Source organism: Peromyscus eremicus, chromosome 3 (genome assembly GCF_949786415.1).
Source record: "Peromyscus eremicus chromosome 3, PerEre_H2_v1, whole genome shotgun sequence".
Lineage (NCBI taxonomy): Eukaryota > Metazoa > Chordata > Mammalia > Rodentia > Cricetidae > Peromyscus > Peromyscus eremicus.
In genome coordinates this window covers 7,390,454-7,418,183 of record NC_081418.1, presented here as the reverse complement: position 1 = coordinate 7,418,183, position 27,730 = coordinate 7,390,454, and the positions used below count along the sequence as shown (strand labels likewise).

The 27,730-nt window shown below is 37.3% G+C and overlaps 1 protein-coding gene across 2 annotated transcripts in view; it reads left to right on the top strand.

Annotated features, from left to right (window-relative positions):
* Window positions 1-27,730, top strand: part of Cacna2d1 (calcium voltage-gated channel auxiliary subunit alpha2delta 1) — a 440,143-nt gene that overhangs the window by 251,882 nt on the left and 160,531 nt on the right. For both annotated transcript variants that reach the window (XM_059257264.1, XM_059257263.1), the window contains exon 5: window positions 7,371-7,412. In XM_059257264.1, coding sequence (XP_059113247.1) covers window positions 7,371-7,412 — 42 coding nt within the window. The remainder of the gene's footprint in view (window positions 1-7,370; window positions 7,413-27,730) is intronic.

Sequence of the window (27,730 nt, the reverse complement as noted above, 5' to 3'; positions counted from 1 at the left end):
CATAATTTTTAATATTTACAGTTTTGAGTTCTGTAAATATTTTTAATATTTACAGTTTTGGGTTCTTTATAGAGACTAGTCTAGTCTCCTCAGTATCAGATGGGTTTTTCAAATCAACAACAAAAGGTGGGTCCTGGTCTCTATTTTTATAAGTTGGGAAAGGAAACTATGTTTTCCTTCATGGAGATGCACACATTCAGACATATACTGAGACTTGTGAACACATGAAAAAAGTGACAGTTTTTCAAAAGATTTATAAGTGTGTGTGTGTGTGTGTGTGTGTGTGTGTGAGAGAGAGAGAGAGAGAGAGAGAGAGAGAGAGAGAGAGAGAGAGAGAGAGAGAGAGAGAGAATGCATTGAGTGAGTGAAAATGCCCAGAGTCCTTAAGAGGGATTCAAGTTTCCCGGAGCTTAGAGTGACAGGTGATCACAAGCCATCCTATGTTCCTGTTGGCAGCTGAACTCAGGTCCCATAAGAGAGCAGTACATGCACATAACTGTAGAGCCACATGTCCACACTTCCAAAGTGACTTCATTTACTACTTTTTTCTAAATGTCATGACTTTCATGTATTTTTTCTATAAGACAGTTACAACAACTTACTATGTATTTTTGTATTTATTTATTTTGTCTGTCTTTTTTTTTTTACATGCCAACCACAGTTTCCCCTCTTCCTCTCCTGTCAGACTCCCCCCCTCCACCCTATCCACCCCTCTGTTTCTCTTCAGAAAAGGTCAGACCTCTCATGGATATCAACCAGCCATCATATATCAAGTTGCAGTGAGACTAGGCACCTCCTCTTCTATTAAAAGGCTGTACAAGGCAACCTGGTAGGAGGAAAGGGTCCCAAAAACAAGCAACAGAGACAGACAGCCCCTATTCCCATAAGAAGACCAAGTTACACAACTGTAGCATATGTGCAGAGGGCCTAGGCCAGTCCCATGTGGGCTCCCTGGTTGTCAGTTCAATCTCTGTGAGCTCCTATGAGCCCATGTTAGTTGATTCTGTAGTTTTTCTTGACCCCTATGGCTCCTACAATCCCTCCTCCCTCTCCTCTTCAGGATTCTCCAAGCACACCTAATGTTTGGCTGTGGTCTGCATCTATTTCCATCAGTTGCTGGATGAAGCCTCTCTGATGACCATTGGTCTAGGCTCCAATCTACCAGTATAGCAGAATATTATTAGGAATCATTTCATTGACTTTTTAAAAATTTTTTTTTTAGACAATCCTTTTTGATTCTATCCTAAGGTACCTTGCTATCTAGCCTCTGGCTCCTGGCCCTCCAGGCAGTGTCAAGAGTGAGCTCCTTCTCATGGCATGGGTCTCAAGCTGGATCAGTCATTGATTGGCCACTCACACAATTTCTGTGCTGCCTTTACCCCAGCACATCTTGTAGGCAGGACAGATTGTAGGTCGAAGGTTTTGTCATTGAATTGGTGTCCCAATGCTTCCACTGGACAACTTGTCTGGTTACAGAAGATGGTCTGTTTAGGCTCTTTATCCCCTATAGCAGGTGTCTCAACTAGAGTCATCCTCATAGATATCTGGAGTTTCCATTGCTCTAGGTTTCTAGCTCATCCCAGAGATGCCCCAGACTCTAGTTGTCAATCCTTGTACTCTATCCCTCTATCTTCTCCCAACCTGATTCTTCCTGTTTCCATCCCCACCCCAATACAAGCCCCTCTCCACATCCACAGACAATGTCTGTTCTATTTCTGCTTCACAGCAAGACCGTTTGTGTAGCTAGAGTTTTCCTGCCTGGCCCACAGTCAGGACAAATCTCTGTCTACCACCAATCCCACAGCCACTCAGACTCAACCAAGTAAACACAGAGACTTACATTGCTTACAAACTATATGGCCGTGGCAGGCTTCTTGCTAACTGTTCTTATATCTTAAATTAATCCATTTCTATAAATCTATACCTTGCCTCGTGCTTCGTGGCTTACCGGCGTCTTCACATGCTGCTTGTCATGGTGGCAGCTGGCAGTGTCTCTCACTCAGCCTTCCGCTTCCCAGAATTCTCCTCTCTCCTTGTCCCACCTATACTTCCTGCCTGGCCACTGGCCAATCAGTGTTTTATTTAATGACCAATCAAAGCAATTTGACATACAGACCATCCCACAGCACTTCCCCTTTTCTTTTCTTTTCTTTTTTTTTTAAAGAGGAAGGTTTTAACTTTTACACATCTCCAAAGCCAGCTTGGTATATTTGGGAATTTGGGCATAGCTTCTCTTACTACTTCCTGCTGGAGGGGGGTGCTGTATCTTATGGGGAAACAAAGAAAATTTTAGGATTATGGAGTAGTCCATGAGAGTTTATCGTCTGAGCCAGTTGCCTTGAAACGGTTCTGGATGTTGGATCTTCTGGGCCATGGTGTCATCAGAGACCTTTCAGGGGGTCTTTGCTGGTCAAACCTGATGTATCTTAATCTGGAACAAATCCATACCCTCTGGCTTTCTGTGGAAACAAAAGCAGAGCCTCCTTTCCAAAGCAACATATTCTTACATCCTAATTTTGAAGTCAAGGTACCTTTAAAATACACATTTTGGCATAACTCAACAGCTTTTGTAATCAAATGTTTTTCTTCAGTTAAAAATCCCAAAGACAACACAATCCAGATTCTCTGTGTAATATTCATCTTGTTTCTTTTAAGCCTATGTATATTTTACACACATTGTAAACTATTACATCTGAATCTGTCTTATTGTGAATCTATTGCTTTAAATTGCAGCATTTGTAAGACTGAAACAGTGCTGTGGCTGCTGGCTCTGCCCACTTCAGCTTCCCAACATGGTGGTGGTACATTTTCCGCCAGCTCTGGGAGCCATCCTGAGTCTATGCTTTTATCCAAGCAGCGTGTAGCCCAGAAACCTCTTTTTTTTTTTTTTTTTTTTTTTTTTTAAATACTAGCAAAGGCTAAATCCACCACACAGCAGCAGCGTAATGTGCTGCTTTTAGATGCCTCATTCCCGCCATACTGCAGGTCAAGTGCAAATGCCAGGAACCCACCAGTAGCTCAAACCTGCGTTTTGCAGCATCTACCTGCCCGTATGAGACATGAAGCAGGAACCTGGTTTTGGCTCTGTTTAGAATTCTTATTAAATATTCTCAGGTTTAAGGTGGAAACTCGAGCCGTTGGGCACCATTTGTAGCTAGAGTTTTCCTACCTGGCCCACAGTTAGGACAAATCTCTATCACCCGACAGTCCTACAGCTGCTCAGACCGGACCAAGTAAACACAGAGACTTATATTGGTTACAAACTGTATGGCTGTGGCAGGCTTCTTGCTAACTGTTCTTATATCTTAAAGTAATCCATTTTTATAAATCTATACCTTGCCATGTGGCTCGTGGCTTACTGGCATCTTCACATGCTGCTTGTCATGGCGGCGACAGCTGGCAGTGTCTCTCACTCAGCCTTCCACTTCCCAGAATTCTCCTCTCTCCTTGTCCAACCTATACTCTCCCCTTGGGCCCTCCTTGTTACTTAGCTTCTCTGGGTCTGCAGATTGTACCTTAGTTATCCTTTACTTTACAGCTAAAATTCACTTATGAATGAGTACATATCATGTTTATCTTTCTGAGCATAGGTTACCTCACTCAGGATGATCTCTTCTAGTCCATCCATTTGTCTGCAAATTTCATGATGTCATTGTTTTTAACAGTTGAGTAATACTCCATTGTATACACATGCCACATTTTCTTTATCTATTTTTTGGTTGAGGGACATCTAGGTTGTTTCTAGTTTCTGGCTACTACAAATAAAGCTACTATGAACATAGTTGAGCAAATGTCCTTGTGGTATGGTAGAGTGTGCTTTGGGCATATGCCCAGGAGTGATATAGCTGGGTCTTGAGGTATATCAATTCCCTGTTTTGTGAGAAACTGCCACATTGATTTCCAAAGTGGCTGTACAAGTCTGCACTCCCACCAACAATGGAGTGTTGTTCCCCTTACTCCACAGCCTCTCCAACATGAGCTGTCACTTCTGTTTTGATCTTAGTCATTCTGACAGGTGTACCATGGAATCTCAGAGTCATTTTGATTTACATTTCCTTGAAGGCTAAGGATGTGAAACAATTCTTTATTTGAGATTCCTTTGTTGAAAATTCTCTATTTAGATCTGTACCTCACTTTTAATTGGATTATTTGGTCTGATGTTGTCTAGTTTCTTGAGTTTGGTTTTGGTGGTGGTAGTAGGTGTGTGTGTTTCCCTTCTTTGGTGTTTGCTGCCGTGTGATTATCCATTGCATGTGTTTTTGTGGATGTATTTAACTTTATTTTGTAGGAGTTTTCCTTCAAGTACCTTCTGTAAGGATTGATTTGTGGACAGATACTGTTTAAATCTGACTTTATCATGGAATATCTTGTTTATTCCATCTATGGTGATTGAGAGTTTTGCTGGGTATAGTAGTCTGGGTTGGCATCTGTGTTCTCTTAGAGTTTGCAAGACATCTGTCCAGGCACTTTTGGCTTTTAGAATCTCCATTGAGAAGTAGGGTATAATTCTGATAGGTCTGCCTTTATATGTTACTTGGTCTTTTTCCTTTGTAGCTTTTTATATTCTTTCTTTATTCTATGTGTTTAGTGTTTTGATTATTATATGATGTGGTTAACTTTCTTTTTTGATCCAATGTATTTGGTGTTCTGTACACTTTTTGTACCTTTATAGGCATTTCCTTTTTTAGGATAGGAAAATTTTCTTCTATGATTTTATTAAACATATTTTATGGGTTTTTGAGGTGAGATTCTTCACCTTCTTCTATTCCTATTATTCTTATGTTTGGTCTTTTCATAGTGTCCCAGATTCCCTGTATATGTTGTTATGAGGTTTTTAGATTTAGCATTTTCTTTGACTGATGAATCTGTTTCTTCTGTCATATCTTCAATGCCTGAGAGTCTCTCTTCCATCTTTTGTATTCTATTGGTGATGCTTGTGTCTATAGTTTCTGTTTGCTTACTTAGATTTTCCATTTCCAGAATTCCCTCAGTTTGCATTTTCTTTATTGTTTCTATTTCGATTTACAAGTCTTGATTAGTTTCCTTCACCACTTTGTTTTTTCTTGACTTTCTTTGTATTTGTTAATGGATTTATTGATTTCCTCAAATTCTTTTGATTGTCTTCCTCAATTTCTTTAAGAGAGTTTTAAATTTCCTCTTTAAGGATGTCTAGCATCTTCACAAAGTTGGTTTTAAGGTCGTTTTCTTGGGCTTCTGCTGCATTAACATATTCAGGTCTTAATGTCAGGATAGCTGGGCTCTGGTGGTGCCATATTGGCCAGGCTGTTATTGGTTGTATTCTTATACTGGTGTTTAGGCATCTGGGTTTGGGATGTCTAGGTTCTAATTTCTGAGTTGGCCTTTGTTGGACAGATGTTCTGTTCCTTGGTTTCTGTTTCTTCTTTGGCCTTCTCGTCTTTGCGGCCTGAATTTCTGACAGGTGGTGTGACCTCTGATCTATTAGGGATTCTTTGTTCAGATTGTGAACTGGCCTTCTGGCCATTAGCTTGGCATTTGTTACAGTAGGGGGTTCTCTGTTCTTCTGACTGGTGTGGCCTGCACCTGAGCAGGTGAAGTCAGCTGGAGTTGGGGTAAGGGCTGGCCATAAGGATGATGATGAGGTGGGAGGAATAGGTCTGTGGGATGGGTCATGGGGAACAGAATGTTGGAAGTGGGGCAGTTCAATTGACAGGCAGCTCCCTCACCTGTTCTTCTGACTGATGTGGCCTGCACCTTAGCAGTAACAGTTAGCCAGGATGAGGGCAGGATCCAGCAGTGGTGGGTTTAAGGAAGTAGTGGGGCAAGAGCTGTGGAATGGGTCTTGGAGAACAGAATTTGGGGAGTGGGGCAGTTTGGCTGGAAGGGAGGGTCGTACACCCAATCTTCTGACTGGTGTGGCTTGCACCTGACCTATAGGAGTCCTCTGAGGTGGGGGCAGGGCTCAGCAGTGGTGGAAGTGGTGAGACTGGAGGGTAAGGGTTGTGGGATGAGTTTTGTGGACCAGAATCTAGGGAATGGGCCAACTCGGCTGGCAAGTGGGTCACTCACCTCTTTTTCTGATGGGTGTGGCCTGTACCTCAACTTAGTACATTTTTAAAATAGAGCCCAAGTAAGGTTCCTTTAAAAATAGTGTATTATAAGCTTGCTTTTCATACAGGTTTAGAATTGTCCGTGCTGGTAAATGTTTATGAGACACAGAAAAATGCATCTTTATATAGTGTCCAATTTATTATAGCAGACAGAACTAGCCTCTCGATGCAAGAAAAGGAGTTTGAAATCCCTGACAGTCATTTTTGTCCTTTTATACTGTCCTTCTGCAGCACAGTTTACAGTCCTAATTAATATTTTCAGTATTTTGGAAGCCACCAAATTGTTGATAATGGCTCAACAACTTTGAGCATTAGTTATACTTGCAGGAGATCTGAATTCAGTGTCCAGAGCCTACGTGGCAGCTCATCAGTTCAGGGGATCCAGCACCCTCTTCTGTCCTCCACAAGCACTAGGCATGCACACGATACACATATGTACATGAGACAGAACTCTCACACGTAAAAAACTAGATCTAAAAGAACACATTTCAGTATATTTCAGCAAAATCATGTTTAGAGAAACTGTTGATTGTTTATTCTTGCTCAAATGTAGACACTAATTTACTACGTCACAAGAATAGCATAGATACTTTTTTGCTGTTTTTTTTTTTTTTTTTAATACAAGGCTTCTTTGTGTAGCCCTGGCTGCCCTGGAACTAGCTCTGTAAACCAGGCTGGCCTTGAACTCACAGAGATCCACTTACCTCTGCTTCCCAAGTGCTGGGATTAAAGGTATGTGCCACCATTGCCCAGTGAGAAATAATATTAACATATAACTTGATAGTTATATAATCTGACACATATAATTTGGTACTTTTTACTATCTGAATTTCACTACTAAAATCTCATGAAAAATTTCTGACATTATGTACTATGTCTTCAACTGTCGACATTGTGGAAAGTTATATATGAAGATTAAAAGCTTTTAAAACTAATATAAAAATTGTCTTACCTAATTTTAATAGTGTTCATTATTTATCATGTTTATGTGTTTGTCTGGGTATGCTAAGGATACATTCACCGTGAAATCCTTATTTTTTTTCTGTGGATGATGTTTCTCAGTCCTGTACTGGGATTCTTTCTGCTGCAAGATGTGCTGTTCTGGTTGTTCTGATTTGCTGCTTCAGTGTTTCTAAAAATGTTAGGGCGTCTATGGGTTTCATAGGATGTAATTTAAAAAGCAGTATTGCTTGTTACTTAAAATAGTCAGAAGTGTGTTGTTAGGTCCAGTGTTTCTTGTTTATACTCTATAATCAACGCAACATTCTTTTCTCTTTTTAGAGCAATGAAGTTGTCTACTACAATGCTAAGGATGATCTTGATGTGAGTATTAAAATTTTTTACATTAAATTATTACTTAGCTGAAACTGGATTTGACACATTTAAAGAGAATGTTAGATGGTAAAAGGAAAACATTAGTTAGATGTGGTGAGGTGATGATGGGTGTTTTGCTTATCTAATTTGTACTGACTGCTTACTGGCCTTTCTGTATTAGAAATGGCTTTCTAGTTGTCTGTTTCTGAACCAGCACACCTCTATGTTCCTCAGTGTGTGCCGCAGTGGCTTAGATATGTGTGTTACCTTTGCAAGGCTGAGCACATGATATAATATATATATAGTACTGATCCATTACAACTGCCAGAATGGACAACTCTACTAATGTCTTCAAATAACAGATTTAACTGAGTACTAAAATTTCTGGTATCCTATTAACCATCTTTCACAAATTATCTTAATTTGTACAATAACACTGTGAAAAACACGTTTTTTTCTTTCATAGATGAAAACCTAAGTGTTTTTTTTTCTTTCTTTTTATTTTCTGTGTAAGAGTTTTTTGCCTGTATGTGTGTATGCCTATATGTGGGCCTAGTTCCCACAGAAGTCTGAATATGGAATACGATCCCCTGGAACTAGAATTACAAATGGTTGTGAGTTGTCGTGTGGGTGCTTAGAACAAAACCCAGGTCCTCTCCAAGTGTTTCCAGCTGCTGGGCCGTCTCCCCATCTCCACACTAAGCTTCTTTATAAAGATCTAATCTTTTCTCTAAAATACATGGTTTGCTTGTGATGTCTTTCCTATTCTAAAGAGAGTACATGTGATCTTAATGATGCAGAATGGGTATTAAGGACAGTCTGTCAATGAATAAAAATGTTTTTCACAGTTTATTGAAAGGTATCAGAATAAGAGTTAGAATTATGTAACACAAATTTTAAAAGATTTTATTAATAAAAAAAACTCAGTGCCAGCTATTGGGGTAAAAACTGAGAGATCGGAGAAACAGAACAAGCCACAGCCAACCTCACCTGGCCAACTCCTCAGCTGATCTTGTTTCCTCTGAGTCCTCACTGGAATGGATCTCAGCTGAACTGGTGCTCAAAAGCCTAAGAGCTTAAAAAGCCTCTGGTTCCTGGTCCTCACACCTTATATACCTTTCTGCTTCCTGTCATCACTTCCTGAAATTAAAGGTGTGTGCCACTGTACCTGGCTCTGTTTCCAGTGTGGCCTTGAACTCACAGAGATCCAGATGGATCTCTGCCTCGGGAATGCTAGGATTAAGGGTGTGAGCTACCACTGTCTATCCTCTATGTTTAATATAGTGGCTGTTCTGTTCTCTGACCCCAGATAAGTTTATTGGGGTGCACAATGTGTCAACCACAGAATTAGAATTAGTATTTGTATCTGAAAATAATTTGGCTACGGATTTGAGGAAGCGCTAGGTAGGTTAATGGGAGGCTTTGGAGTTGAAAGTGAAGGATAAGACACTGTAATTATAATCTCAAAGACCGAAAAATAATACAAATTCATCATCAATTTTCTTGATAGTATACTAATTGTATCTATTAACAAACATTCAATTCATGAAACACTGACACTGATTTTATAATTTTTATCTCCTAGAGAGTTACTTTGTGAAGATGTCACTAAATATAGCAAATAAACATTTGGTTCTAACACTTATACAAGCAATTACATTTTCTGTCAAGCAAAGCAGTTTTGCTTAGTTATATTTACTTGTTAGTCACAAATTTTCTTTTGTCTTACATGGAAATGAAGCACACAGTCAGAAGTGTGAAACTGTGTTTTAGTGAGTACTGACCCATTTTCCATCACAGTGCTTCAAGGGTAGACTGTTCGCCAATCACGAGTGGAGAAGCAGGCATGAGTTTTGTATGTGGAATACTGAAAGCACAGCCAATGCTTTCTTCATAAGCGACATGCCGAGACGGTCTCTCAAATATTGAAAAAATGCGTTTGATGTTATTTATTTCTCCTGTTTCAGTATTGAAAAAACCCTCTGTAATAGAGAAATGAATCCATGGAAGCGGAGTTACTGACAGATCTGTATTTTCTGCTGCTTCATCACAACCAAAATAAGTGAATCATAATGTTATGTATAGGAAGACTTTTCTTTCCTGCCCACCAGTTCTCAAATAACTGACACAGAGACTCAATATTAATTATAAGTGATCAGCTCATCGCTTAGCCTTCTCTTTAACTAGCTCTTATAACTTAAATTAATCCATTTCTTTTAATCTGTGTATTGTTACTTGGCTTTACCTGCTCTCCATCATGTCTTGCTCCCTCTTTGTCTCCTGGTGATTCCCTGACTCTGCCCTCCTCCTTCCCAGGATCCTCCTAGTCTGGCTCTCCACCTAATCTCTTTCTGCCGAGCTGTAGGCCAGTCAACTCTTTATTAACCAAGGCGAGTAATACATGTTCACAGTGTACGGAAGGATTATTCCACAGCAGTTATGTGTTATAATTATTCCTATAAAATGGTGCATTGCTAAGATAGACTTCAGCAAATTTAACCAAAAGTTTAGGGATATCAAAAAATCAATATTTAAGTTTAAAATTCAGAAATTACTATTAAGTATTTGGAGAGATATTATCTCTTTCTTTATGTACACATTGGCAGAGAATGTTATATAGTATAAAGAAAATAATAGGATTCAGAAACCAGGTCCTGCTCAGACAAGCCTTGAAATTCTAGTTACCCGGAGGTTATTGCATCCTGTTAAAGTTCCAGAGCTTTGGCTTGGAATCTGAGTCAGTGACTGAAGTGCTTGCTGCCCAAGCAGGACGACCTGAGCTCTGACACCCAGCACTCACTTAAGGAGTTGGTGCTGCTGCAGGATTGTTGCTCAGCCAGTGTAGCCGATCTGTGAGATGAATGAGGGATCCATTCTCAAGAGAGAACCTGGAGAGTGATTGAGAAAAGACACTTGACATTGACCTCTGCCCTCCACAGAGACATGACTCACACACGTAGAACCCCAAGTTATTTTTCATCTAAGATGTGCTGCAGTTGACTCAAACTGTTTTGAGTTCATTCCATTTCTAACCTGAATTCTAATGAGAGTATGTATTTCTATGGAGAATATACTTGACATATGTAAAGACTCTGGACATTATAGAGTTCAATACTTAAAGGAAGGAGAAAAGACATCTAACAATTTCTTACCCTGTTATAAAATCATATTCCCATATCTTTTGTCTTTTAAAGTTTTTAAATTAACATTTTTTAAAATTTGCTTTGTTATTTTTTTCAGTTTAGGTTTTGTGAAACAGTCTTGCTATGTAAGGGGTGACTGGTATTGCAGTCATGTGCAACCATGATCGACCTTACAAGCATTCACATAACTGACTTATAAAGTAGTAAAATTATTTACTGTGTTGTTGAATAGATGTTAGATAATAATTTAAGTTGATATGATACCATGAAATGAACTCTTCTGCTGAAGATATAAAATTTCCGTTTTTGAACATTCAATTCAGATCAATGTAAAAATATATTTGTGTATAAAAATTTTTAATAAAATTTTAATTTTGTTTACAGGATAGATTCCCAGAAGTGGTTCTGTTGGAGGTTTTGGATCATTTAATGGTATATATAATATATATATATATATATATATATATATATATATATATATATATATATACCATTTACAGAAAAATTAGACCAAATTCCACTGCTCTTTTCAATTTACAAACTAATTATTTCCTTAAGCACTGCTTGGCATTATATTAAAAGAACATTTAGCACATTAAAATTGTTTTTTTATTGTTTTGATTATTTTTATCTACCAATAATCACGTTGTACCCTACACATAGGGGAAGCCTATTGTTCAAAATACTATTATTCTTAGTGGCTTTATGACCTTGTTGAAATATTCTGAGGTTCAATTTATCAGAAATATATGGATTGGAATATATATTTCTGAATGCTGGCAAAATTAGATTTTTTCATACTTACTTGAGTAACAGTTACCTGACACATATAAATTTTATTAGCTTGTGATAGTATTAGTGAATCTGAATCCTTTTATAAGTATGAAGGTTTTATAATAAATTAGAATACATCTTGTTTGTAGTTAAAATATTTTAAAGAGTATCTGTATTAACTTTTAATTTATTTACCACGTTTCCATAAGGAATTTGAGGAGATTTACTTTCAAATACAAGTTCAAATATTTTAAAGACCTTAAAAGTCAAGAGAAGGAGCTGGAGACATGGCTTTGCTATAAAAGAACTTGTTGCTCTTGCAGAAGACCCGACTGTGGTTAGGAGCAGCTGCGTTGGGTGGCTCACAGCAACATGTAACTTTAGCTCCAGGAGATCTGGTGCCCTTTTCTGGCCTCCACTGGGAAGTAAACTCCTGTACACTACACACATAAACACACACACACACACACACACACACACACACACACACACACACACTTGCAAATACATGTAATTAAAAATAAAACAAACAAAAAATTAGAGAAGTGTGTGAAAAATTCTACTAAGTATTTGAGAAAATATTTTCATTGCACCTAAATGTTTATGTAATCAAAATTGATGCTGTACATCTAATTCCTACTCAAAACAATAATATAATTAGTCAAAATTATAATTTGGAGGAGTTGCCGCAAAGACATTAAGTTACTTACAGAAGGATTTTGAGAAATAATATAGCTGATACAATTTTGTGTTAAATTTTAAGTTTAATTGAACCATCAATGATCCTTCTATATAACCAGGTATAGTTGATTTGAAATATTTCATGTCATTTTTTTTTAGAATTTATGAGGAATTATGACAAGATAATTAAATACCTGAGAAGTATTTTGATTATTCTCTTTCTGGATACCAGGGATAGTGTGGGAACTCATAGTTACTCTTTAGACTCTCCAGGATCATATTTTGCTGTTAGTTTTTCATGGTCTCAGTCTCTCTTGCTCAGTCTCTCTCTGTCTCTCTGTCTCTGTCTCTGTCTCTCTCTGTCTCTGTCTGTTTGTCTGTCTCTCTCTCTTTCCACAAAAAGCAGGTGGTGGCATTAGAGGAAATCCCTTTCCCCCACAGAGCCTGTTATGAAGGTTGCACTTATCACTTCTTTGTTCACTCATTGTTTGCAGCCTATAATAAAGTGCACAGCTTCATAGTGAGGGGACGCAGAACTTAACTTTTTCCCCTCAGATGGGCATATCTCAAGAAAATATCAAAGTTGTCTATTTAAGCAAAACAAAGGAGAGCAGTAATTAGGAGACATTAGTTTCTCTACATGTCTCCAGTTGCTTTTCTCAGTGTATTAAAGTTGGTGGCAACATTCCACCTGCTTATCTTTTATAATTTAAATATAGTTGAATATTTAACCTCGATGAAGAAAATCGCTTTTTACAAGAAATGGATATGAAATTATCTATTCTCGCTGGGTGGTGGTAGCATGTGCCTTTAATGTCAGCCCTTAGGAAGCAGAGGCAAGCAGATCTCTGTGAGTTTGAGGCTGGTCTGGTCTACAGAGAGAGTTCCAGGACATCCAGGGATACACAGAGAAACCCTGTCTCTAAAACCCAATGATAATAATAATAATAATAATAATAATAATAATAATAATAAATCTATCATCTAATCCTTTACAATTCATGTGTTTTGATCTCTATTACTAAATTGGTTTCTACAATTGACACGTTTTTCAGAAAAGATAATAAATGTTGGTAAATACTACACTTTCGTAATCTATTTTAGGATTTTAAAGCATTGCATTGTTTTATTTTGCCCCGTAGACTTTTATTTGTCTAACGAAGTTGGACTTATATAGATGATATATTTTATTCACTTTCACAAAATGTTTTGCAGCATAGGTGAATTAAGGGACTGCTCCATTCATGATTACATATGTATGATTTGATATATATGTATAAAATGCTCACAAATCATAATGGCCACACATTGTTTTAGTATGTATTTGGCTCGCCATTACTGTTCTCTGTCTAAGATGTCAGACTGTCATTTTATGAATCACTGTCTTACATCAGTAGAACTAATTAGGATGCTAAGTTAAGAAACTGCTATCAAAATCTCTGTCCCTCTGTAGAACTCAAGATTCAAAGGTTGGGGTGGAATTCTGCTCCTCAGGGAGGCTGAATAGTAATTCACTTACCCCCTCTTCTTGTTCACATCTCCCCAAAAGCCCCTGTCCTTTTCTCAGCCCACGCTTAAAAGCCCTTCTCTCCTCCCTATTACTTTCTGTTGGCTAGTTGCAGACTCAGCCTCCTGACTATAGGTGAATTTTATTTAATCAAACAAATATAACACATCTTTACATCATTAAACAAACATTCCAGAGCAAAAACAAAAGTAACACACATTAAAATACTATTCTACAACAGAGGAAACTTTTCTATAGGCCCAAGATGTTATCTGATGATATTCTTAGCTCTTGGATTGGTGGAAGCTAGTGTTCACTGTTAACAGCTTCTATGAGTTTTCTGTTGGTGGTGGTTTGGTTTTCGTTTTGTTTTGTTTATTGTTGCTTTAATATCACAAGGTGTTAGTTCAGATATGGAATGGGGCAGAGAATGGCTGTTCCAGACACTAAAACTAGATCAAGATAAAGTAATTAGCCTCTGATCCCATAAATTCCTTTGGTAGCTTTGAAGGAGTCGGTGCTGAGGGAACAGAATCCCCTCAGGCTGCGGCCTTTGCAGGGAGCTGCTGGGAGTAGCAGCATAGTTGCAGTTGCTGATTAACAAACGGTGGCTTAAAAGGCAGCAACAATTATAAAGACAACATGCCCCATCTTGGTGTACCTGTCTCTGTGATGTTACCGCCAATATAAAGTTGGCTTGATTTGTGGCTCTCTTTGTTCTATACATCTATAAAAACCCTATGAAACGGCTTCTACATTGGAACATGGAATTTAGGGCAACATAATCTGTGTTTGTGGTCACTCGTAATGGCTCTAGAATAAACTATTTCTTATTCCCTTTAAGGAAGAAAGAAAGAAACTGCTATCACATTTAAATTGTTCTCTGTGTATTTCAATAGTGATAAAAATAGCCAAAAGGTAATGTTTAATTGTAAGACTGAATAATTATAAACTCTGAACCACTAGTTGCTATTTTTAAACTTTCTCCCTAGTTCTGTGTTAGATCATGAGTTTTTCAGATCACATGAGTAACAACATAGTGGCCATATTCTCAATTTCCCATACACTATCATTCATTTCCTTTCTTACCCTAAGTCGTTCATCTTTGGTTAGACATTGATCTCAAATACATGTACAAGTTACTTAAGTAATTGTAACTATTTTGCTAGTAAGATTTAAATAGGCTTTTAATCGTGTGGCATATTATAAATACATAAATATTCCTAATATATATATTTATAGCTGAGTTTGGTAGTCATGACCATGCGTAAATCTTTCTAGAATCTGATAAGAAGACAACTTATGGCATTGAAATGGCTTTCTTCTTGGAGGTACCACCAAGTTTTACACATGATTCCTTTGGGTTCCATCTCAGAGGATTATTTCCAAGAGGGCAGATTTGTGTGGTTAAAACTGCTGATGTAGTTCTGATAAAGTATAGCACAATATAGTCACCTATGAAAGGTTCTTCTTTCTCCAGTAAGTCACTGAATCTAAGCTTAACTCTCATTTTATGTAACTATGAAAAAACTTAAGAGAATAATATTGTACATATGGTCTAAGCTTTTTCCTCTTTCTGTTCTCCACACTTAATTCCATTTTTAAAGAGCCCATTTTTTTACTACCCACATCTCACCCTAGATCTCTAGTTGTTACTATATTTTGAAGGATTAAATTTTAAATAAAAAAGTACTTGACCTTTGTGACTGTCTCTTGACCAAAACCTACAAATATTTTGTCAATCTCTTCCCTTTAGTTACAATATGATGGCTTGGAAGGAAACAAAAATACAACCTATCCTGTGAGCTTTTTCCTATTTCTAAAATAAGACAAGTCTTCCATTAAAAAAAAAATCTAGTAACTTAGAGGACAGTCAATGGAAAAAACTGAAAAGTTCAGTTGAGGAGGAATACCACAGTAATGAAAACACAGATATTAGTCTCTGAGATGGAGTTACTTTATCTTTCTCAGGTAAGAAAGGAAAGCAACATTAAATACATGGTTAGTCTCTGCAGAGAAAGATCCACGTGTTTAAAAAGCATACCCAAAATCATAAAGCAAAACTGCCATGAAGAATTTATTATCAGAAGAATTAACAAATTTAGCAGCATGAATTACTCATGTATGATGCACTCGATGAACTAGAGAAATAGTTGCAAATGGTTAAAGAAGAGAAATTTCATTAGAAGGATAGTTAAGATATCAACAAAGACTAAGCCAAGGCATAGGGAGTAGAGAGTCATCAGATTTAATGGGAGGCAGCAATTAGGTCTATAGTGAAATCTTATACAGTTGTGGATGTGGGTGGCCTACAATGCTTCAGACAAAGGGTTTTAAAAAGTCAAGAACATTTATAGCAAAACCTTGCTCAAGGACATCCAATAGGAGATCTCTAGTAGACAGTTAAATGTTTAGTTTGGTTGCTTAGGAGAATGGCTTAGAATAGAGTTTTATGTTTAGCTTATATGTCAAATTTGAAAATAAGTGGCTGAAATTTCCTAACAAGTGTGAAACTACATGTCTATTACAGGTCTGGATTCACCAAATTTTTAATTTGATGAATTTGAGCAGTGTTAAAAACAGTTAGTTTGACTACCTTTCCACATGACGTGTCCTTCAGTTTGCCACAATCTCCCTACCTGTGTCCTATTATCTTAGCCTCAACATGCTTCACACATCTAAACAATGGAGAAGAAGCACTTTAAAAAAGGCTTAAATAGAAGAGAAATCCTAGAACACCAGCATATAATGGAGCAAGGAATATATGGAGTTGGAGAGTATTAGGTGATGAGTGGCTGGAAATGTAGGGGTAGCTTTCATAAAAGAAATAAATCATAGAAAGGCCGTGAGTTCAGTTTCTCATTGGAATCATGATTAAATTTACTCTCTCATTTTTGTGTTCTTCAACATGTGGCATGCTGTCATGTGACCACACTCATATTTGTCATGAAGATTGATATGCTAAAGTACAGGTCATTGCTATGTTCATTATGATGATAATTCATGGCCTCCCTCAAAGCAAAACAAGTATGTAAGGTGATCAGCTGTTGATTTAGAATATACCCTTTCTTGCACCTCTCTGAAGGAGCCAGTTTGTGCAGAGTCATGTGGAAACCCTTCAAGGATTCTGTCTGCAGATAATTAATGACATTTTATACCATTTTTGCTCCTCTATTTCAATGATATTTACACTTACCTGGTAGCTATAAAATAAATACCTACTGATAGCCAGACTTTTAAGGAAGCAGTGTCCAAAATAGGTATAGAGTTGATGTCCAACATGGATTGTAGAATATGTTCAGAGTCATGGCTTGAAACAGAAATGAAAGTACTACTCAACTTAATTGTTTGACATATAATTCTCATAGATGTATAAGGTCCATAACCTTATTGGAAATAGGACCATCTGACCACATGTAATTAAATCGTTCCATTGTATGTTGACATATTTACTTCTCTGGTTAGCTAATCACAAAGTGCTATAATTTTTCCAATCAAACACTATATATTTTTTTAAAACATAGGTTCACCTAACAAATCCATTTTCTAGGGAGCAAGTGGTCTTCCTTCCTCAGGGTTTCTGGGAACTTGTAACTCATTGATGACTTTATGAAAAAAATGCCTTGTCTTAAGAAACACACTTCAGACCTCACTTCTATAGATATACTCAAGAGTATTTGTTGAAGTGATGCTTATTGAACCTGTTTGTCAAATAGTAGTCTTATTTCAAGAGTGTTTGTGAAGGTCCACTAGTTTTAAAGAGATTCAGCTTTGGCCAAGTAGAGGGGGAAAAGAGTACTCACAATCATGAGGTCAAAGAAAATGTTGGATTTATTCACTTGGGGCAAGCAAAACCGAGTGAAGAGAAGGAAAACCAGATTTTATGGGTTTTTTTTTCTCATTTATCTTTAAGGTAAATGTTTGTTCTTTTTGCTCATCTGACATGACGGACTCCAAAGTTCAAGGTAGCCCATCTGCCCCCATCTGCCTTTCCTCTTATTGGTCCACAGGAACGACGACATCCAGCCAGATGGTGTAGTTTCCTTTGTGTCGAGGTTCCATGGGGAGTAAGTAACACAGTTAGTATATTTGACTGTAATTATGAAGCATATAGGGCTTAGGATTTTTTACTTCAAATCTAGATTGATAAGCTAAGCTTCCATAATTCTTCGTGAATGAAATATGTACTCAGGTTTGTTGTATTTCTCCACCCAAACCAGAGTTCTGCTTGTTTTTGAGCATTGTTAGAATAATCAGTAGTTGGGGTTTATTACCAAAGAAGCTATGTTAAAGAGTATTATTTCACTGTAAATAATGCATATATAACTTTTGTTAGGAAAATATTTTAAATATTTAGAAAGAATAGATTGATGAATCTTTGGAATTGCTTCACCTGTTTTTCTTAAAATTTTGAAAATAAGAGTATGACTTGTACTCCTAAAATTTTGAAATGTAACTCCATTTGCTTCTTTAAGCAGGAAGACATGCACGAAAAATTGCTGTACACGCTATGATAGTGAGGTGAAAGTTTTTTAGGCACCCCTCCCCAGGTGTCAATCACTGCCCTGCCCTTTCCTAGCTGACTGATGCTGTCAAAGCCATGTGACCTCTTCTTTTCAGTCATTTGTTCTGTAAAGTGAAGGTATCAGTAACACAACACAGGTGAGGTAACCAGTGTGGGACATTTTTGGTTTATATTGTGCAATTCAGAAAAATTAATATGTGTAGTTTTAAAACAGTATGGATGATATCACAATAAACTTTAGATTGGTGACATAATTTTTTACCACCAAAAGGAGTGTGTGTGTGTGTGTGTGTGTGTGTGTGTGTGTGTGTGTGAGGTTCTCTGTAAAGCTGACATTTACTTAGACTCCTAATTTGATCTTTAGAGACATCTCAATAAGTCTTCAAATTCCCTGAAAATCAGTGGGAGCAGATTACCCAGTGGCCTGAGTTGTGCACAGATTACCCAGTGGCCTGAGCTGTTGTGCACAGATTACCCAGTGGCCTGAGTTGTGCACAGATTACCCAGTGGCCTGAGCTGTTGTGCACAGATTACCCAATGTCCTGAGCTGTTGTGCACAGATTACCCAGTGGCCTGAGCTGTTGTGCACAGATTACCCAGTGGCCTGAGTTGTGCACAGATTACCCAGTGGCCTGAGCTGTTGTGCACAGATTACTCAATGTCCTGAGCTGTTGTGCACAGATTACCTAGTGGCTTGAGTTGTGCACAGATTACCCAGTGGCCTGAGTTGTTGGGCACAGATTACCCAGTGGCCTGAGTTGTTGTGTACAGATTACCCAGTGGCCTGAGTTGTGCACAGATTACCCAGTGGCCTGAGCTGTTGTGCACAGATTACCCAATGTCCTGAGCTGTTGTGCACAGATTACCTAGTGGCTTGAGTTGTGCACAGATTACCCAGTGGCCTGAGTTGTTGGGCACAGATTACCCAGTGGCCTGAGTTGTTGTGTACAGATTACCCAGTGGCCTGAGTTGTGCACAGATTACCCAGTGGCCTGAGCTGTGCTCCTAGCTTGCACTGTTTCCTGAATTGGAGCCTTCCAATCCCTCTCACCTATTCTGAGCTCTGGTAACTACAGTCTAAATGAAATAAGCACGTAACCTAGCTATCTCGTCTCATTAAGTGGAATTGATTCATTTGCTTCACTTTATTGTATTGATCATTTAAAAATGTTGACCTGTCTGGGGCATTTAGCTACTCTGCAGAGCTCCCTTGCATATTCATTTGTGTTCTTCAGGGTAGTCTTGCCTGCTTTAAAACTAATTCTAGCATGGCATTTTATATAAAGTCTCTTTAGAAGGCTAATGTTTCATGATTTAATTTTATAGAAACAGATCTAGAATGAGGTGGTAAGGATTTAGGCTTCATACAGTAATAGAATCTGTTATAATTATTTTTTTAAATAATAAGACTCTGGATTTATTTTCTGACATTTTTGTACTAATAACTTATAACATGAAGTCCTTATTTGGCAAATGCAGAATCCTCAGTTAGAACACGTAGAAAAAATGTTAGTTGCTTCTGTGTAAGAAATGAATTATTCCTTTTCCTGGAAGTTGTTGTTGTTGATCAAAAATAAGTGACCTCACTGCACTGGCTACAATGTGTTTAGAGTGGATTATAATAATACGTGGTATATTCTTTATGTGCCATGCATCACCTGAGGTTCAAAGCAATACTAAATAGAACAAATTATTGCTATTTTAATGTTTTCAGCTAGAGAAAGCGAAATGGCTGAGCTTTAAGGCCCTCATTCATGGTCGTGTCCTTGTGACAGCTCTGAATCTCATATGCTGCTGTGCCATGAGTCACTCCTTTGTGGTGGATGCAGTGGTGCCTTGGGAGTGAGGGAGGGTTCCTGTGAGGGAGCTGCTGCATGTCAGGATTTTTACCGTCTGTTTTTCTGCAGTGAAGCAAACTTTATTTCCTGAAATTTAACATCCATTTCAATTACAACATCTTAAAAGGGACTTTCCATTATGTTCAATTGAATTACAGAATGAAGAGAATGTTTGCCATAGGTGATTTCTAATGCTTGATGTAGAGTTACTGAGACCCAGGCATAATCCATGTTTATCAAGAAATAAACATTTTGTTTCCTTTAGAAATACTTGATTAACTAATATACAAAACATTAAAATATACATATTAAATGGATAGCATTTACTGTTTCAATTCCTGTGTATACTGTGTAATATTTTAACCAGGCTGAAAGTACTGCATCAAACTTTCTTCATTGTCAAGACTTTAAATATCTTTTGTCCTAACATTTAAAAACACACGACTCTTTATCTTCGAGTCTAGTTTCTCTATAGTGTAGGAGCATGCCAGAGCTAACTGTAGGAGGAACGCACGAATCAACTTCTTCCAGAACCACACACTTTTACAAGTTCTAGGCAGCCACCATTCCATTCTGGAGTTCTTCAGAATCAGTACTTTCAGATTCCATGTAAGAATCAAAATGTAAGAATATTACTGTTTTACTTGCCTTATTTCACTTAATATAGGGATGTTCAGTTCCATCCATGTTGTTGTAAGTAACAAGATTTTATTAAGTTAAAATTATGAAGACTGTACCCAGGAGATGGCTCACTGGGTAAGGTGCTTAATGCCAAGCTTAGCAACCTGTCAACCTGTGATTGATTATCAGGTCCAACACTGTGGAAAGAGGGAACTGATTCCTCTAAGTTGTCCTGACTTCCACAGGTGCACTGTGGCATACACATCTCACACACACACACACACACACACACACACACACACACACACACACACCACAATGTAAATGCACATACACACACCTACTCACAACGTACACACACATATACAAGTACACACACAAATACACTGTACATACATATGTACACACACACACACACATACAAACATACACAGAGCACACATACACATACTACCTACACACACATACAAACTGGATAATAAATAAATGCAATACAATTTTTTTAAGCTCTGAAGACACTTTAGATTGCTGAGTGTTGGTGGCACATACCTTTAATCCCAGCACTCAGGAGACAGATGCAGGTGGATCTCTGTGAATTCAAGTCCAGCCTGGTCTACAGAGTGAGATCCAGGACATCCAAGGCTACACAGAGAAACCCTGGCTCAGAAAAAAAATTATAATATCTGCCATTTTTGTCCCTTTTTTAATTCTAATATGTCCTATGAAGGTAATTCTATTGTTGATAATTTTTAGGTTAATCTTTCAGTAAATAAAATACTTATAATCCAAAGCCTATTCCATTTTGCATGTGTTTCTACTGTCTGATCATTATTACCCCCAGTGTGTGTGGTGTCCATGGCTACTTACTATTTAGGCAGGCAAACAGTAAATTAGCCACTTGAGGATTTACTGGATAAAAAGTGAGTATAATAACCTGGTTTTTTCCCATTTCACAGTTTTTCTAGAAACTACACATTGTTGTTTTTAAGATTGTTTATGAACATATTTGCTGTTTTATTTTTAATATGTTCTATAAAATGTATATTGATTTTGATTGATTGAGAGTGCAGTGCTGGGTTTGAGCCTGTAGCCTCCAATAGGCTTGCATAAGCTATGAATGTGCACCGTGGTGAGCTATGATCGCAGCCTATCAGAGTGATCATTATTAGTTTCATGTCTTAGAAGTCAAATGTCGTCGTTTAAATGCACATCTAATGTACACAGGTGTCAGCAGTTCCCACTCCCACGGAGGGAGTGCACCCTTGAACCTTTAGGGGCTCTACAATCACCTGCTTCTCCCCTCAATATAAGTGGTAGATTTAGGTTCAACATAGAGAAGTGTGCACTTTAGTGAGTGTACACCACTGTACAGTGTTGGCCAGTTTAAGATTGTGAACATGTGGAATTTAGATGTGCCCGGCCCTTCATCTCCATCATCTTCACCTGTTTGTGGCTCTTGGGAGCCTGCTTACACTGTGCTCTAAGTGGCTTTCATCATCCCTGCAGATGAAAAAACGCAGCATTTTCCCATCAAGAATATTCTGGAATTCTGTTATGATTATGATTGTTATGTAGTCATCACTTATACCAGTACCTTTTATATGGGAAATTTAATTTACCTCTAAAATCTAATATAGTGAACTGAGACTGAAGTGCAGAGTAGACCTTTCTACTTCTATTCATACTTATTTGTCTAATGTCCATACTTATCTTTGTCACTTTAGAAAATGTATATTTTTTGCCTTAATAACCCCTAGAGTGATTTTTAAAGAAAATTTATTTTTTCTTTGTGTTAGTATAAAATTTCAGCTCCTTCCAGTTCCCTAAATTTCCTAAATTTGTTCACCTCATGTTCTTCACGTTTAAATATGAAAAGTGCAGAAGATGAGTATACGGCAGCTTCACAGTGGCCCTTTCGTTGTTATTTTGTTTTGAGACAGGGTTTCTCTGTGGATCCCTGACTGTCCTGGACTCACTCTGTAGACCAGGCTGGTCTAGAACTCCAAGGTCCACCTGCCTCTGCCTCCTGAGTGCTGAGATTAACTGTGTACCACCACACCCTTCTATTGACTGTAATTTAGAAAGTTGAATTAAAGACTCAGTTTTCCCTTTTAAATTTTATTTATTTTAATTATGTGAGTCTGTGTGCAGATTCCTACACAGGCCAGAAGAGGGCATCAGATCCCCTGAAGCTGAAGTCCCAGGTGGGTGTGAGCTACCATATGTGGGGCCTGGGAACTTAACTTGGGTCCTGTGTAAGCACAGTATGTGGACCTAACTACTGAACCATCTCTTCAGCCATACATATACTTTTCATGTTACTTTCAAAGTATTCTCAGGTTGAAGAATTTTTTTCTCAACAATTGATGTTTTAGATTTTCATAATGTAATTCTAAGGAGTTATAGCACTGTAATTGTGTGAAAAAAACAGAAGAAATCTTTTTATTTCATAGATAAGAGCATGTTGCTGTGTCTAATATGAATAGATAAACTCAAATATTTTTATGAAGGTAATATAACCATTAATATAATTTTTATTTTTTTCTTATGATTCAATAAAATGAATTTTCAATTATTAGTATTATTTAAATCCTTACTGTGTTTTTCTTCGGTGTACCCCAATACATACTTACATGCTACATCTTTTCATCTAGGAAATAGGTCTGTAAGTCTTAGCATCTCCGGGAGAAAACAACACCACTGTGTTCTCATGGCCACTGCGCTACAGTCATTGTTTAATACTCACCCTGGCTGTACAACCCGAATCAAATACCTTGGGCTCGGTGGAATTTCCAAACCTTTCTCTCCGACCACTCCTTCACTGGATGTGGCCTGCTGCAGCCTCAAGTCTTCACTCTGACTCGCCCATTTAGCTTTCAAAAAGGAGGCTCTGCTTCCCAGAATCCATTGCTCACAACCATCTTTATCTAGAGATCAGCCTCAGGTGCATGAATCCCAATGGTGAGGTAGTGGTTGATGAGGAAACTAATTTTTAAATCCATTACATTGTCACCATATGCTAATATATTTGCATGTTTAGTTCATTTTAAATAAAGTAAATACTACTTTAACAATTACTAATTTGGGACTATGAAGCATATTATATAGAAGAATATCACTTTAGACTAGGAATATCATTGAAACATTCAAGAATTCCAAAATCTGGACTGTCTATAATAAACTATTACAATGCAGCATTGTAAATACAGTTTATGAAACAGCTATAGAAAATAAGAAATGCTTACAAGTGAAAGTTCTAAAATAGATCCCCTTTATTCTTTGAATTGTATACGAGGCTGTGTAGCATCTGGTTATTGTAGAGTGTGTTTCCTCACACATGAACCTGTTTGATTAACTCCTTCAGCAGTGAAATACAAATATTGACTGGATACATTTCCAGAGGATCAGAGTAAGCTGCTTTTATTCAATACCAGTTAGATTTTCTCAGTTTGCACAGCCTAAAAATAATAGAGAGCAGTTAGGATAAATACAGTGTGGGACTGCAAGCAAGCTTGTGAGTGAGAGCATATCCAGTCTCACTTGTATAAAATGACTAAACTTCTCTTCAGCAAAGCCTAGGTAAGATAGATAAATATTTAAATAGTTTGCTCTAAGTATAGCTTAACATTCAAAACTAACTCATTTAAAATCAAGCTTTCATTACAAATATCTCTTACTGGAATATTTAGTTTAATATAGTATATATGGAGGGGTAATTTGCTATGGAATTATTGTCTATTTCCAGATTTAACATACAAATGCACTCTGCTTGTAAAGTTGAATGATCTACCCAGCCATCAACATGCATTTCTGATTCTAAGTGACCTAATTATTATTTAATAATTTAAATTAAACTAAGGGCAGTCTAAGACATGAACATCTTGTGTTTTGCTTATGTGTTTTATAAAGTACATTTGATTATATTTTAGAATTCACTTGCTCAGTTTCTCTGTCCAGACCTGCACATTTGGAAGTCTGTTTATTTCAGATGAGATACTTTGGGAAAAAACTGAAGAGAAATGCTGTTTTATCTCTTACATGATCTGAAAAATCCAGATGTATTAGAGAGAATATGTGGCATTTCACACACTGTCCCTTAAAATGTCAGTTAATTCCTATATCACTAATATATGATACTATTTTAAATAAACTTTTTCCAGTCATAATATAAGTAAAACTGGAATTTCAATATTATAAGGAACAATAATTTCAATATCTTAAATGTAATAAAAGGAGCATTCTATCATATTTATGAACACATATTCGTTGTACAGAAGGATGATTTTACAGCATGGGTCTCTATATTTGTTCCCTTATGCTGCTGGAAGAAGCCTCTCTCATGATGGCTCAGTAAGGCATTGATCTATGAGTATAGCAGAATGTCATTGGGAGTTATTTTATCACTATATATTTTAGAACAGTATTATTTGACTCGGCCCTAGATCCCTGGGCTATCTAGTCTCAGGTTCTTTTCATTCTTATTATATTAATTAAATTTATTCATTTATTTTACATCCTGACTAATGTTTCCCTTCAATCTTCACTTCCCACACCCCCATCACCTGCCAATTCACACTTCCTCTGTTTCTGGTCACAAAGGGGAAGGTATCCCAAGGGTGTCAACAAAGCATGGCATATCAAGTTGAGGTAGGACCTTGTATTAAGGCAATCCGGTATGAGGAATAGGTTAGTCTCAGGTTCTCGGTCATCTAAGCAGTGAGGTATGGGTTCCATCTCGTGGAGTAGATATTAGGTCAAATCTGTTATTGGCTAGTTATTCTCACAAGCTTTGTGCCACCAATGCCCTAGCGTATCTTGCAGGTAGTACACCATTTTAGATAAAGGTCTTGTGGCTGGCTTGGTGTTTACATTTCTCCTTTGGTAGCATGCAGGTACCTTCCTATACCAAAGGCCTGGAAAATAGGAGTAAAAGTTCTTTGTAGGCACCATCTTGATATCTCCTTGTTCAGTGAGTTGTACATGTATTGTTTCCAGCTTCAGCAATGGGCCTTCGCTGTCAATGTTTGGAGAGCAATCTTGACAATGGCCTGGGTTGTTTGGGATTTCTGTGGGGGCTCTTCGAACAGCTCAATTAGATATAATCCAGTCCTCATACTGGAAGCTTCATTTGGTGACAAGACATAGCCATTTGGGGTTCTGTTTCCTCATTATTTTGTAATTTCATTTTGATTGCTTTCACATATGTATGTATTTTAGGAAACTTGTACTGTATTAGCTTTCCATATTACCCCTTAAATGGCCCTTAGTTTTAGCTGTCTTTCCCTGTATCCCTTCCCTTATCCCCCTTCCCTCCAGTTACATCCCCACTCCAATCCAGCATCATCCATCCATAACTTTTATTTCATTTTCCTTACTAGAGCTGTCCTCCTAGTCCCTTACTCTATACTAACAGACAGTATAGAGTATACTAACAGACAGTATAAAGTATATTAACAGACAGTATAGAGTATACTAACAGACAGTATAGAGTATACTAACAGACAGTATAAAGTATACTAACAGACAGTATAGAGTATACTAACAGACAGTATAGAGTATACTAACAGACAGTATAAAGTATACTAACAGATACATGTTGTTTCCACTTTATGCTTATTATGAATAAAGCATCAATGATCATGACTGAACAAGTGTCTCTGTGATAGAATGAAACAACCTTTAGGTATATATCCAAGAGTGGTATATGCCCAATAGCTGGATCTTGAGGTAAATTGATTCCCATCCTCCTGAGGAACCGCCACACTCATTTCCATAGTGTCTGTACAAGTTTGCCTTCCTATCAGCAATGGATGAGTGTTCCCCTTACTTTACATACTCATCATCATGAGCTGTCATTTGTTTTATTTAACTTAGCCATTCTGGTGGGTTAATAAAATCTTAATTTTGATTTGCAATTCTCAGATGGCATAAGATTTTGAACATTTCTTTAAGTGTTTCTCAGCCACTAAAATTTCCTCCTTTGAGAATTCTGTTTACATCTGCACCATATTTTAAATTGGATTATTTGTTTTCTTGATATCTAATTTTTTGAATTTTTATATATTCTTAATATTAGCTCTCTATCGGCTGTATAATTGGTATGCACGATTTTCCCAACTCATTTCAGGAGAGAGATTAAACCCTGCACTAGTTCCAGAGAACGTTGTCTTTTGAAACATATTTGACAAATGTTAGCATTTTCATTCATCTATTGTTTAAAAATGATAAGACTATATTATAAATGAAAGTTAACAAAATTTAGGTATCTGTTATTATGTTTGCTATGCTTATTGCTAATCCTAATTTTTCATGAGGTATTCTACTGAGCAGTCACTTGTACCTAATTTAATTGATTGGTAACTTGTAGAAATATATTTTAACTTATATTTCCCCCTAGACTTGTTAAAATCCTGGACAGCTCTTGTGTTACTTATGATGGCGAGGTCAGAGATGGAGCCTGAGAGTCTGTATTCTACAGCACTGAATGGATGCTGGTGGCCCTCTGCCACTGACCTCACTACTTCCTTAGAATCAGTAAAGTGTTCCCTGTTTTAGCATCCTCATGGGTGAGACGTGCTGTGATATCATCCAGCAGTTCAGTGTTTCTTCATGGCAATGATAGCACTGGTTTTTATTTTCTTAATAAAATAATAATGTTCTTAATAAGAATATCCCCTTCTCTCATTCAGTCCATAGTATCCAAGGCTAAACCCTGGAGAATGATTTTATGTAAGGTGTGTTGTCTTATATTATGATCTAAGTAAGAAAAAAAAAAAAACAAACTCCGGTATCATTTACATTTTTTTCCTTTCCCTAATCAAGGTAGATGTGTTACATTTCTTAACCAAAGCAGTATTTTGCTTTGTGGCTCCTCATTGCTCATCTCCCTTCCTATGTTCCTCTGTATGGCGAGTAATTCTCTCATACAGATATTTCACTTTAAGTTTGACACTTGTAAATACATAAATTCTGTTTGTTAATAAAGGTATATATCCCTGGCTTGTACTGGATGGAAAAATGTGTTCTGTTTTCAAACAGTTTACCAAACACCAGTTTTACAGTTCAAATCCTAAATAGACCCATTTGTGTGCATATGTGGTGATACCATTCTACAGGGTAATGGTTCATTGTGCAAAAATCATGTGATCATGGCTTACTAAACTGACATAGTGGAGGTTGTGGAGGAGTTAGATCCAGGAAGATCTATGCTGCTAATATTTCTGTCTTAATGGTCTTTT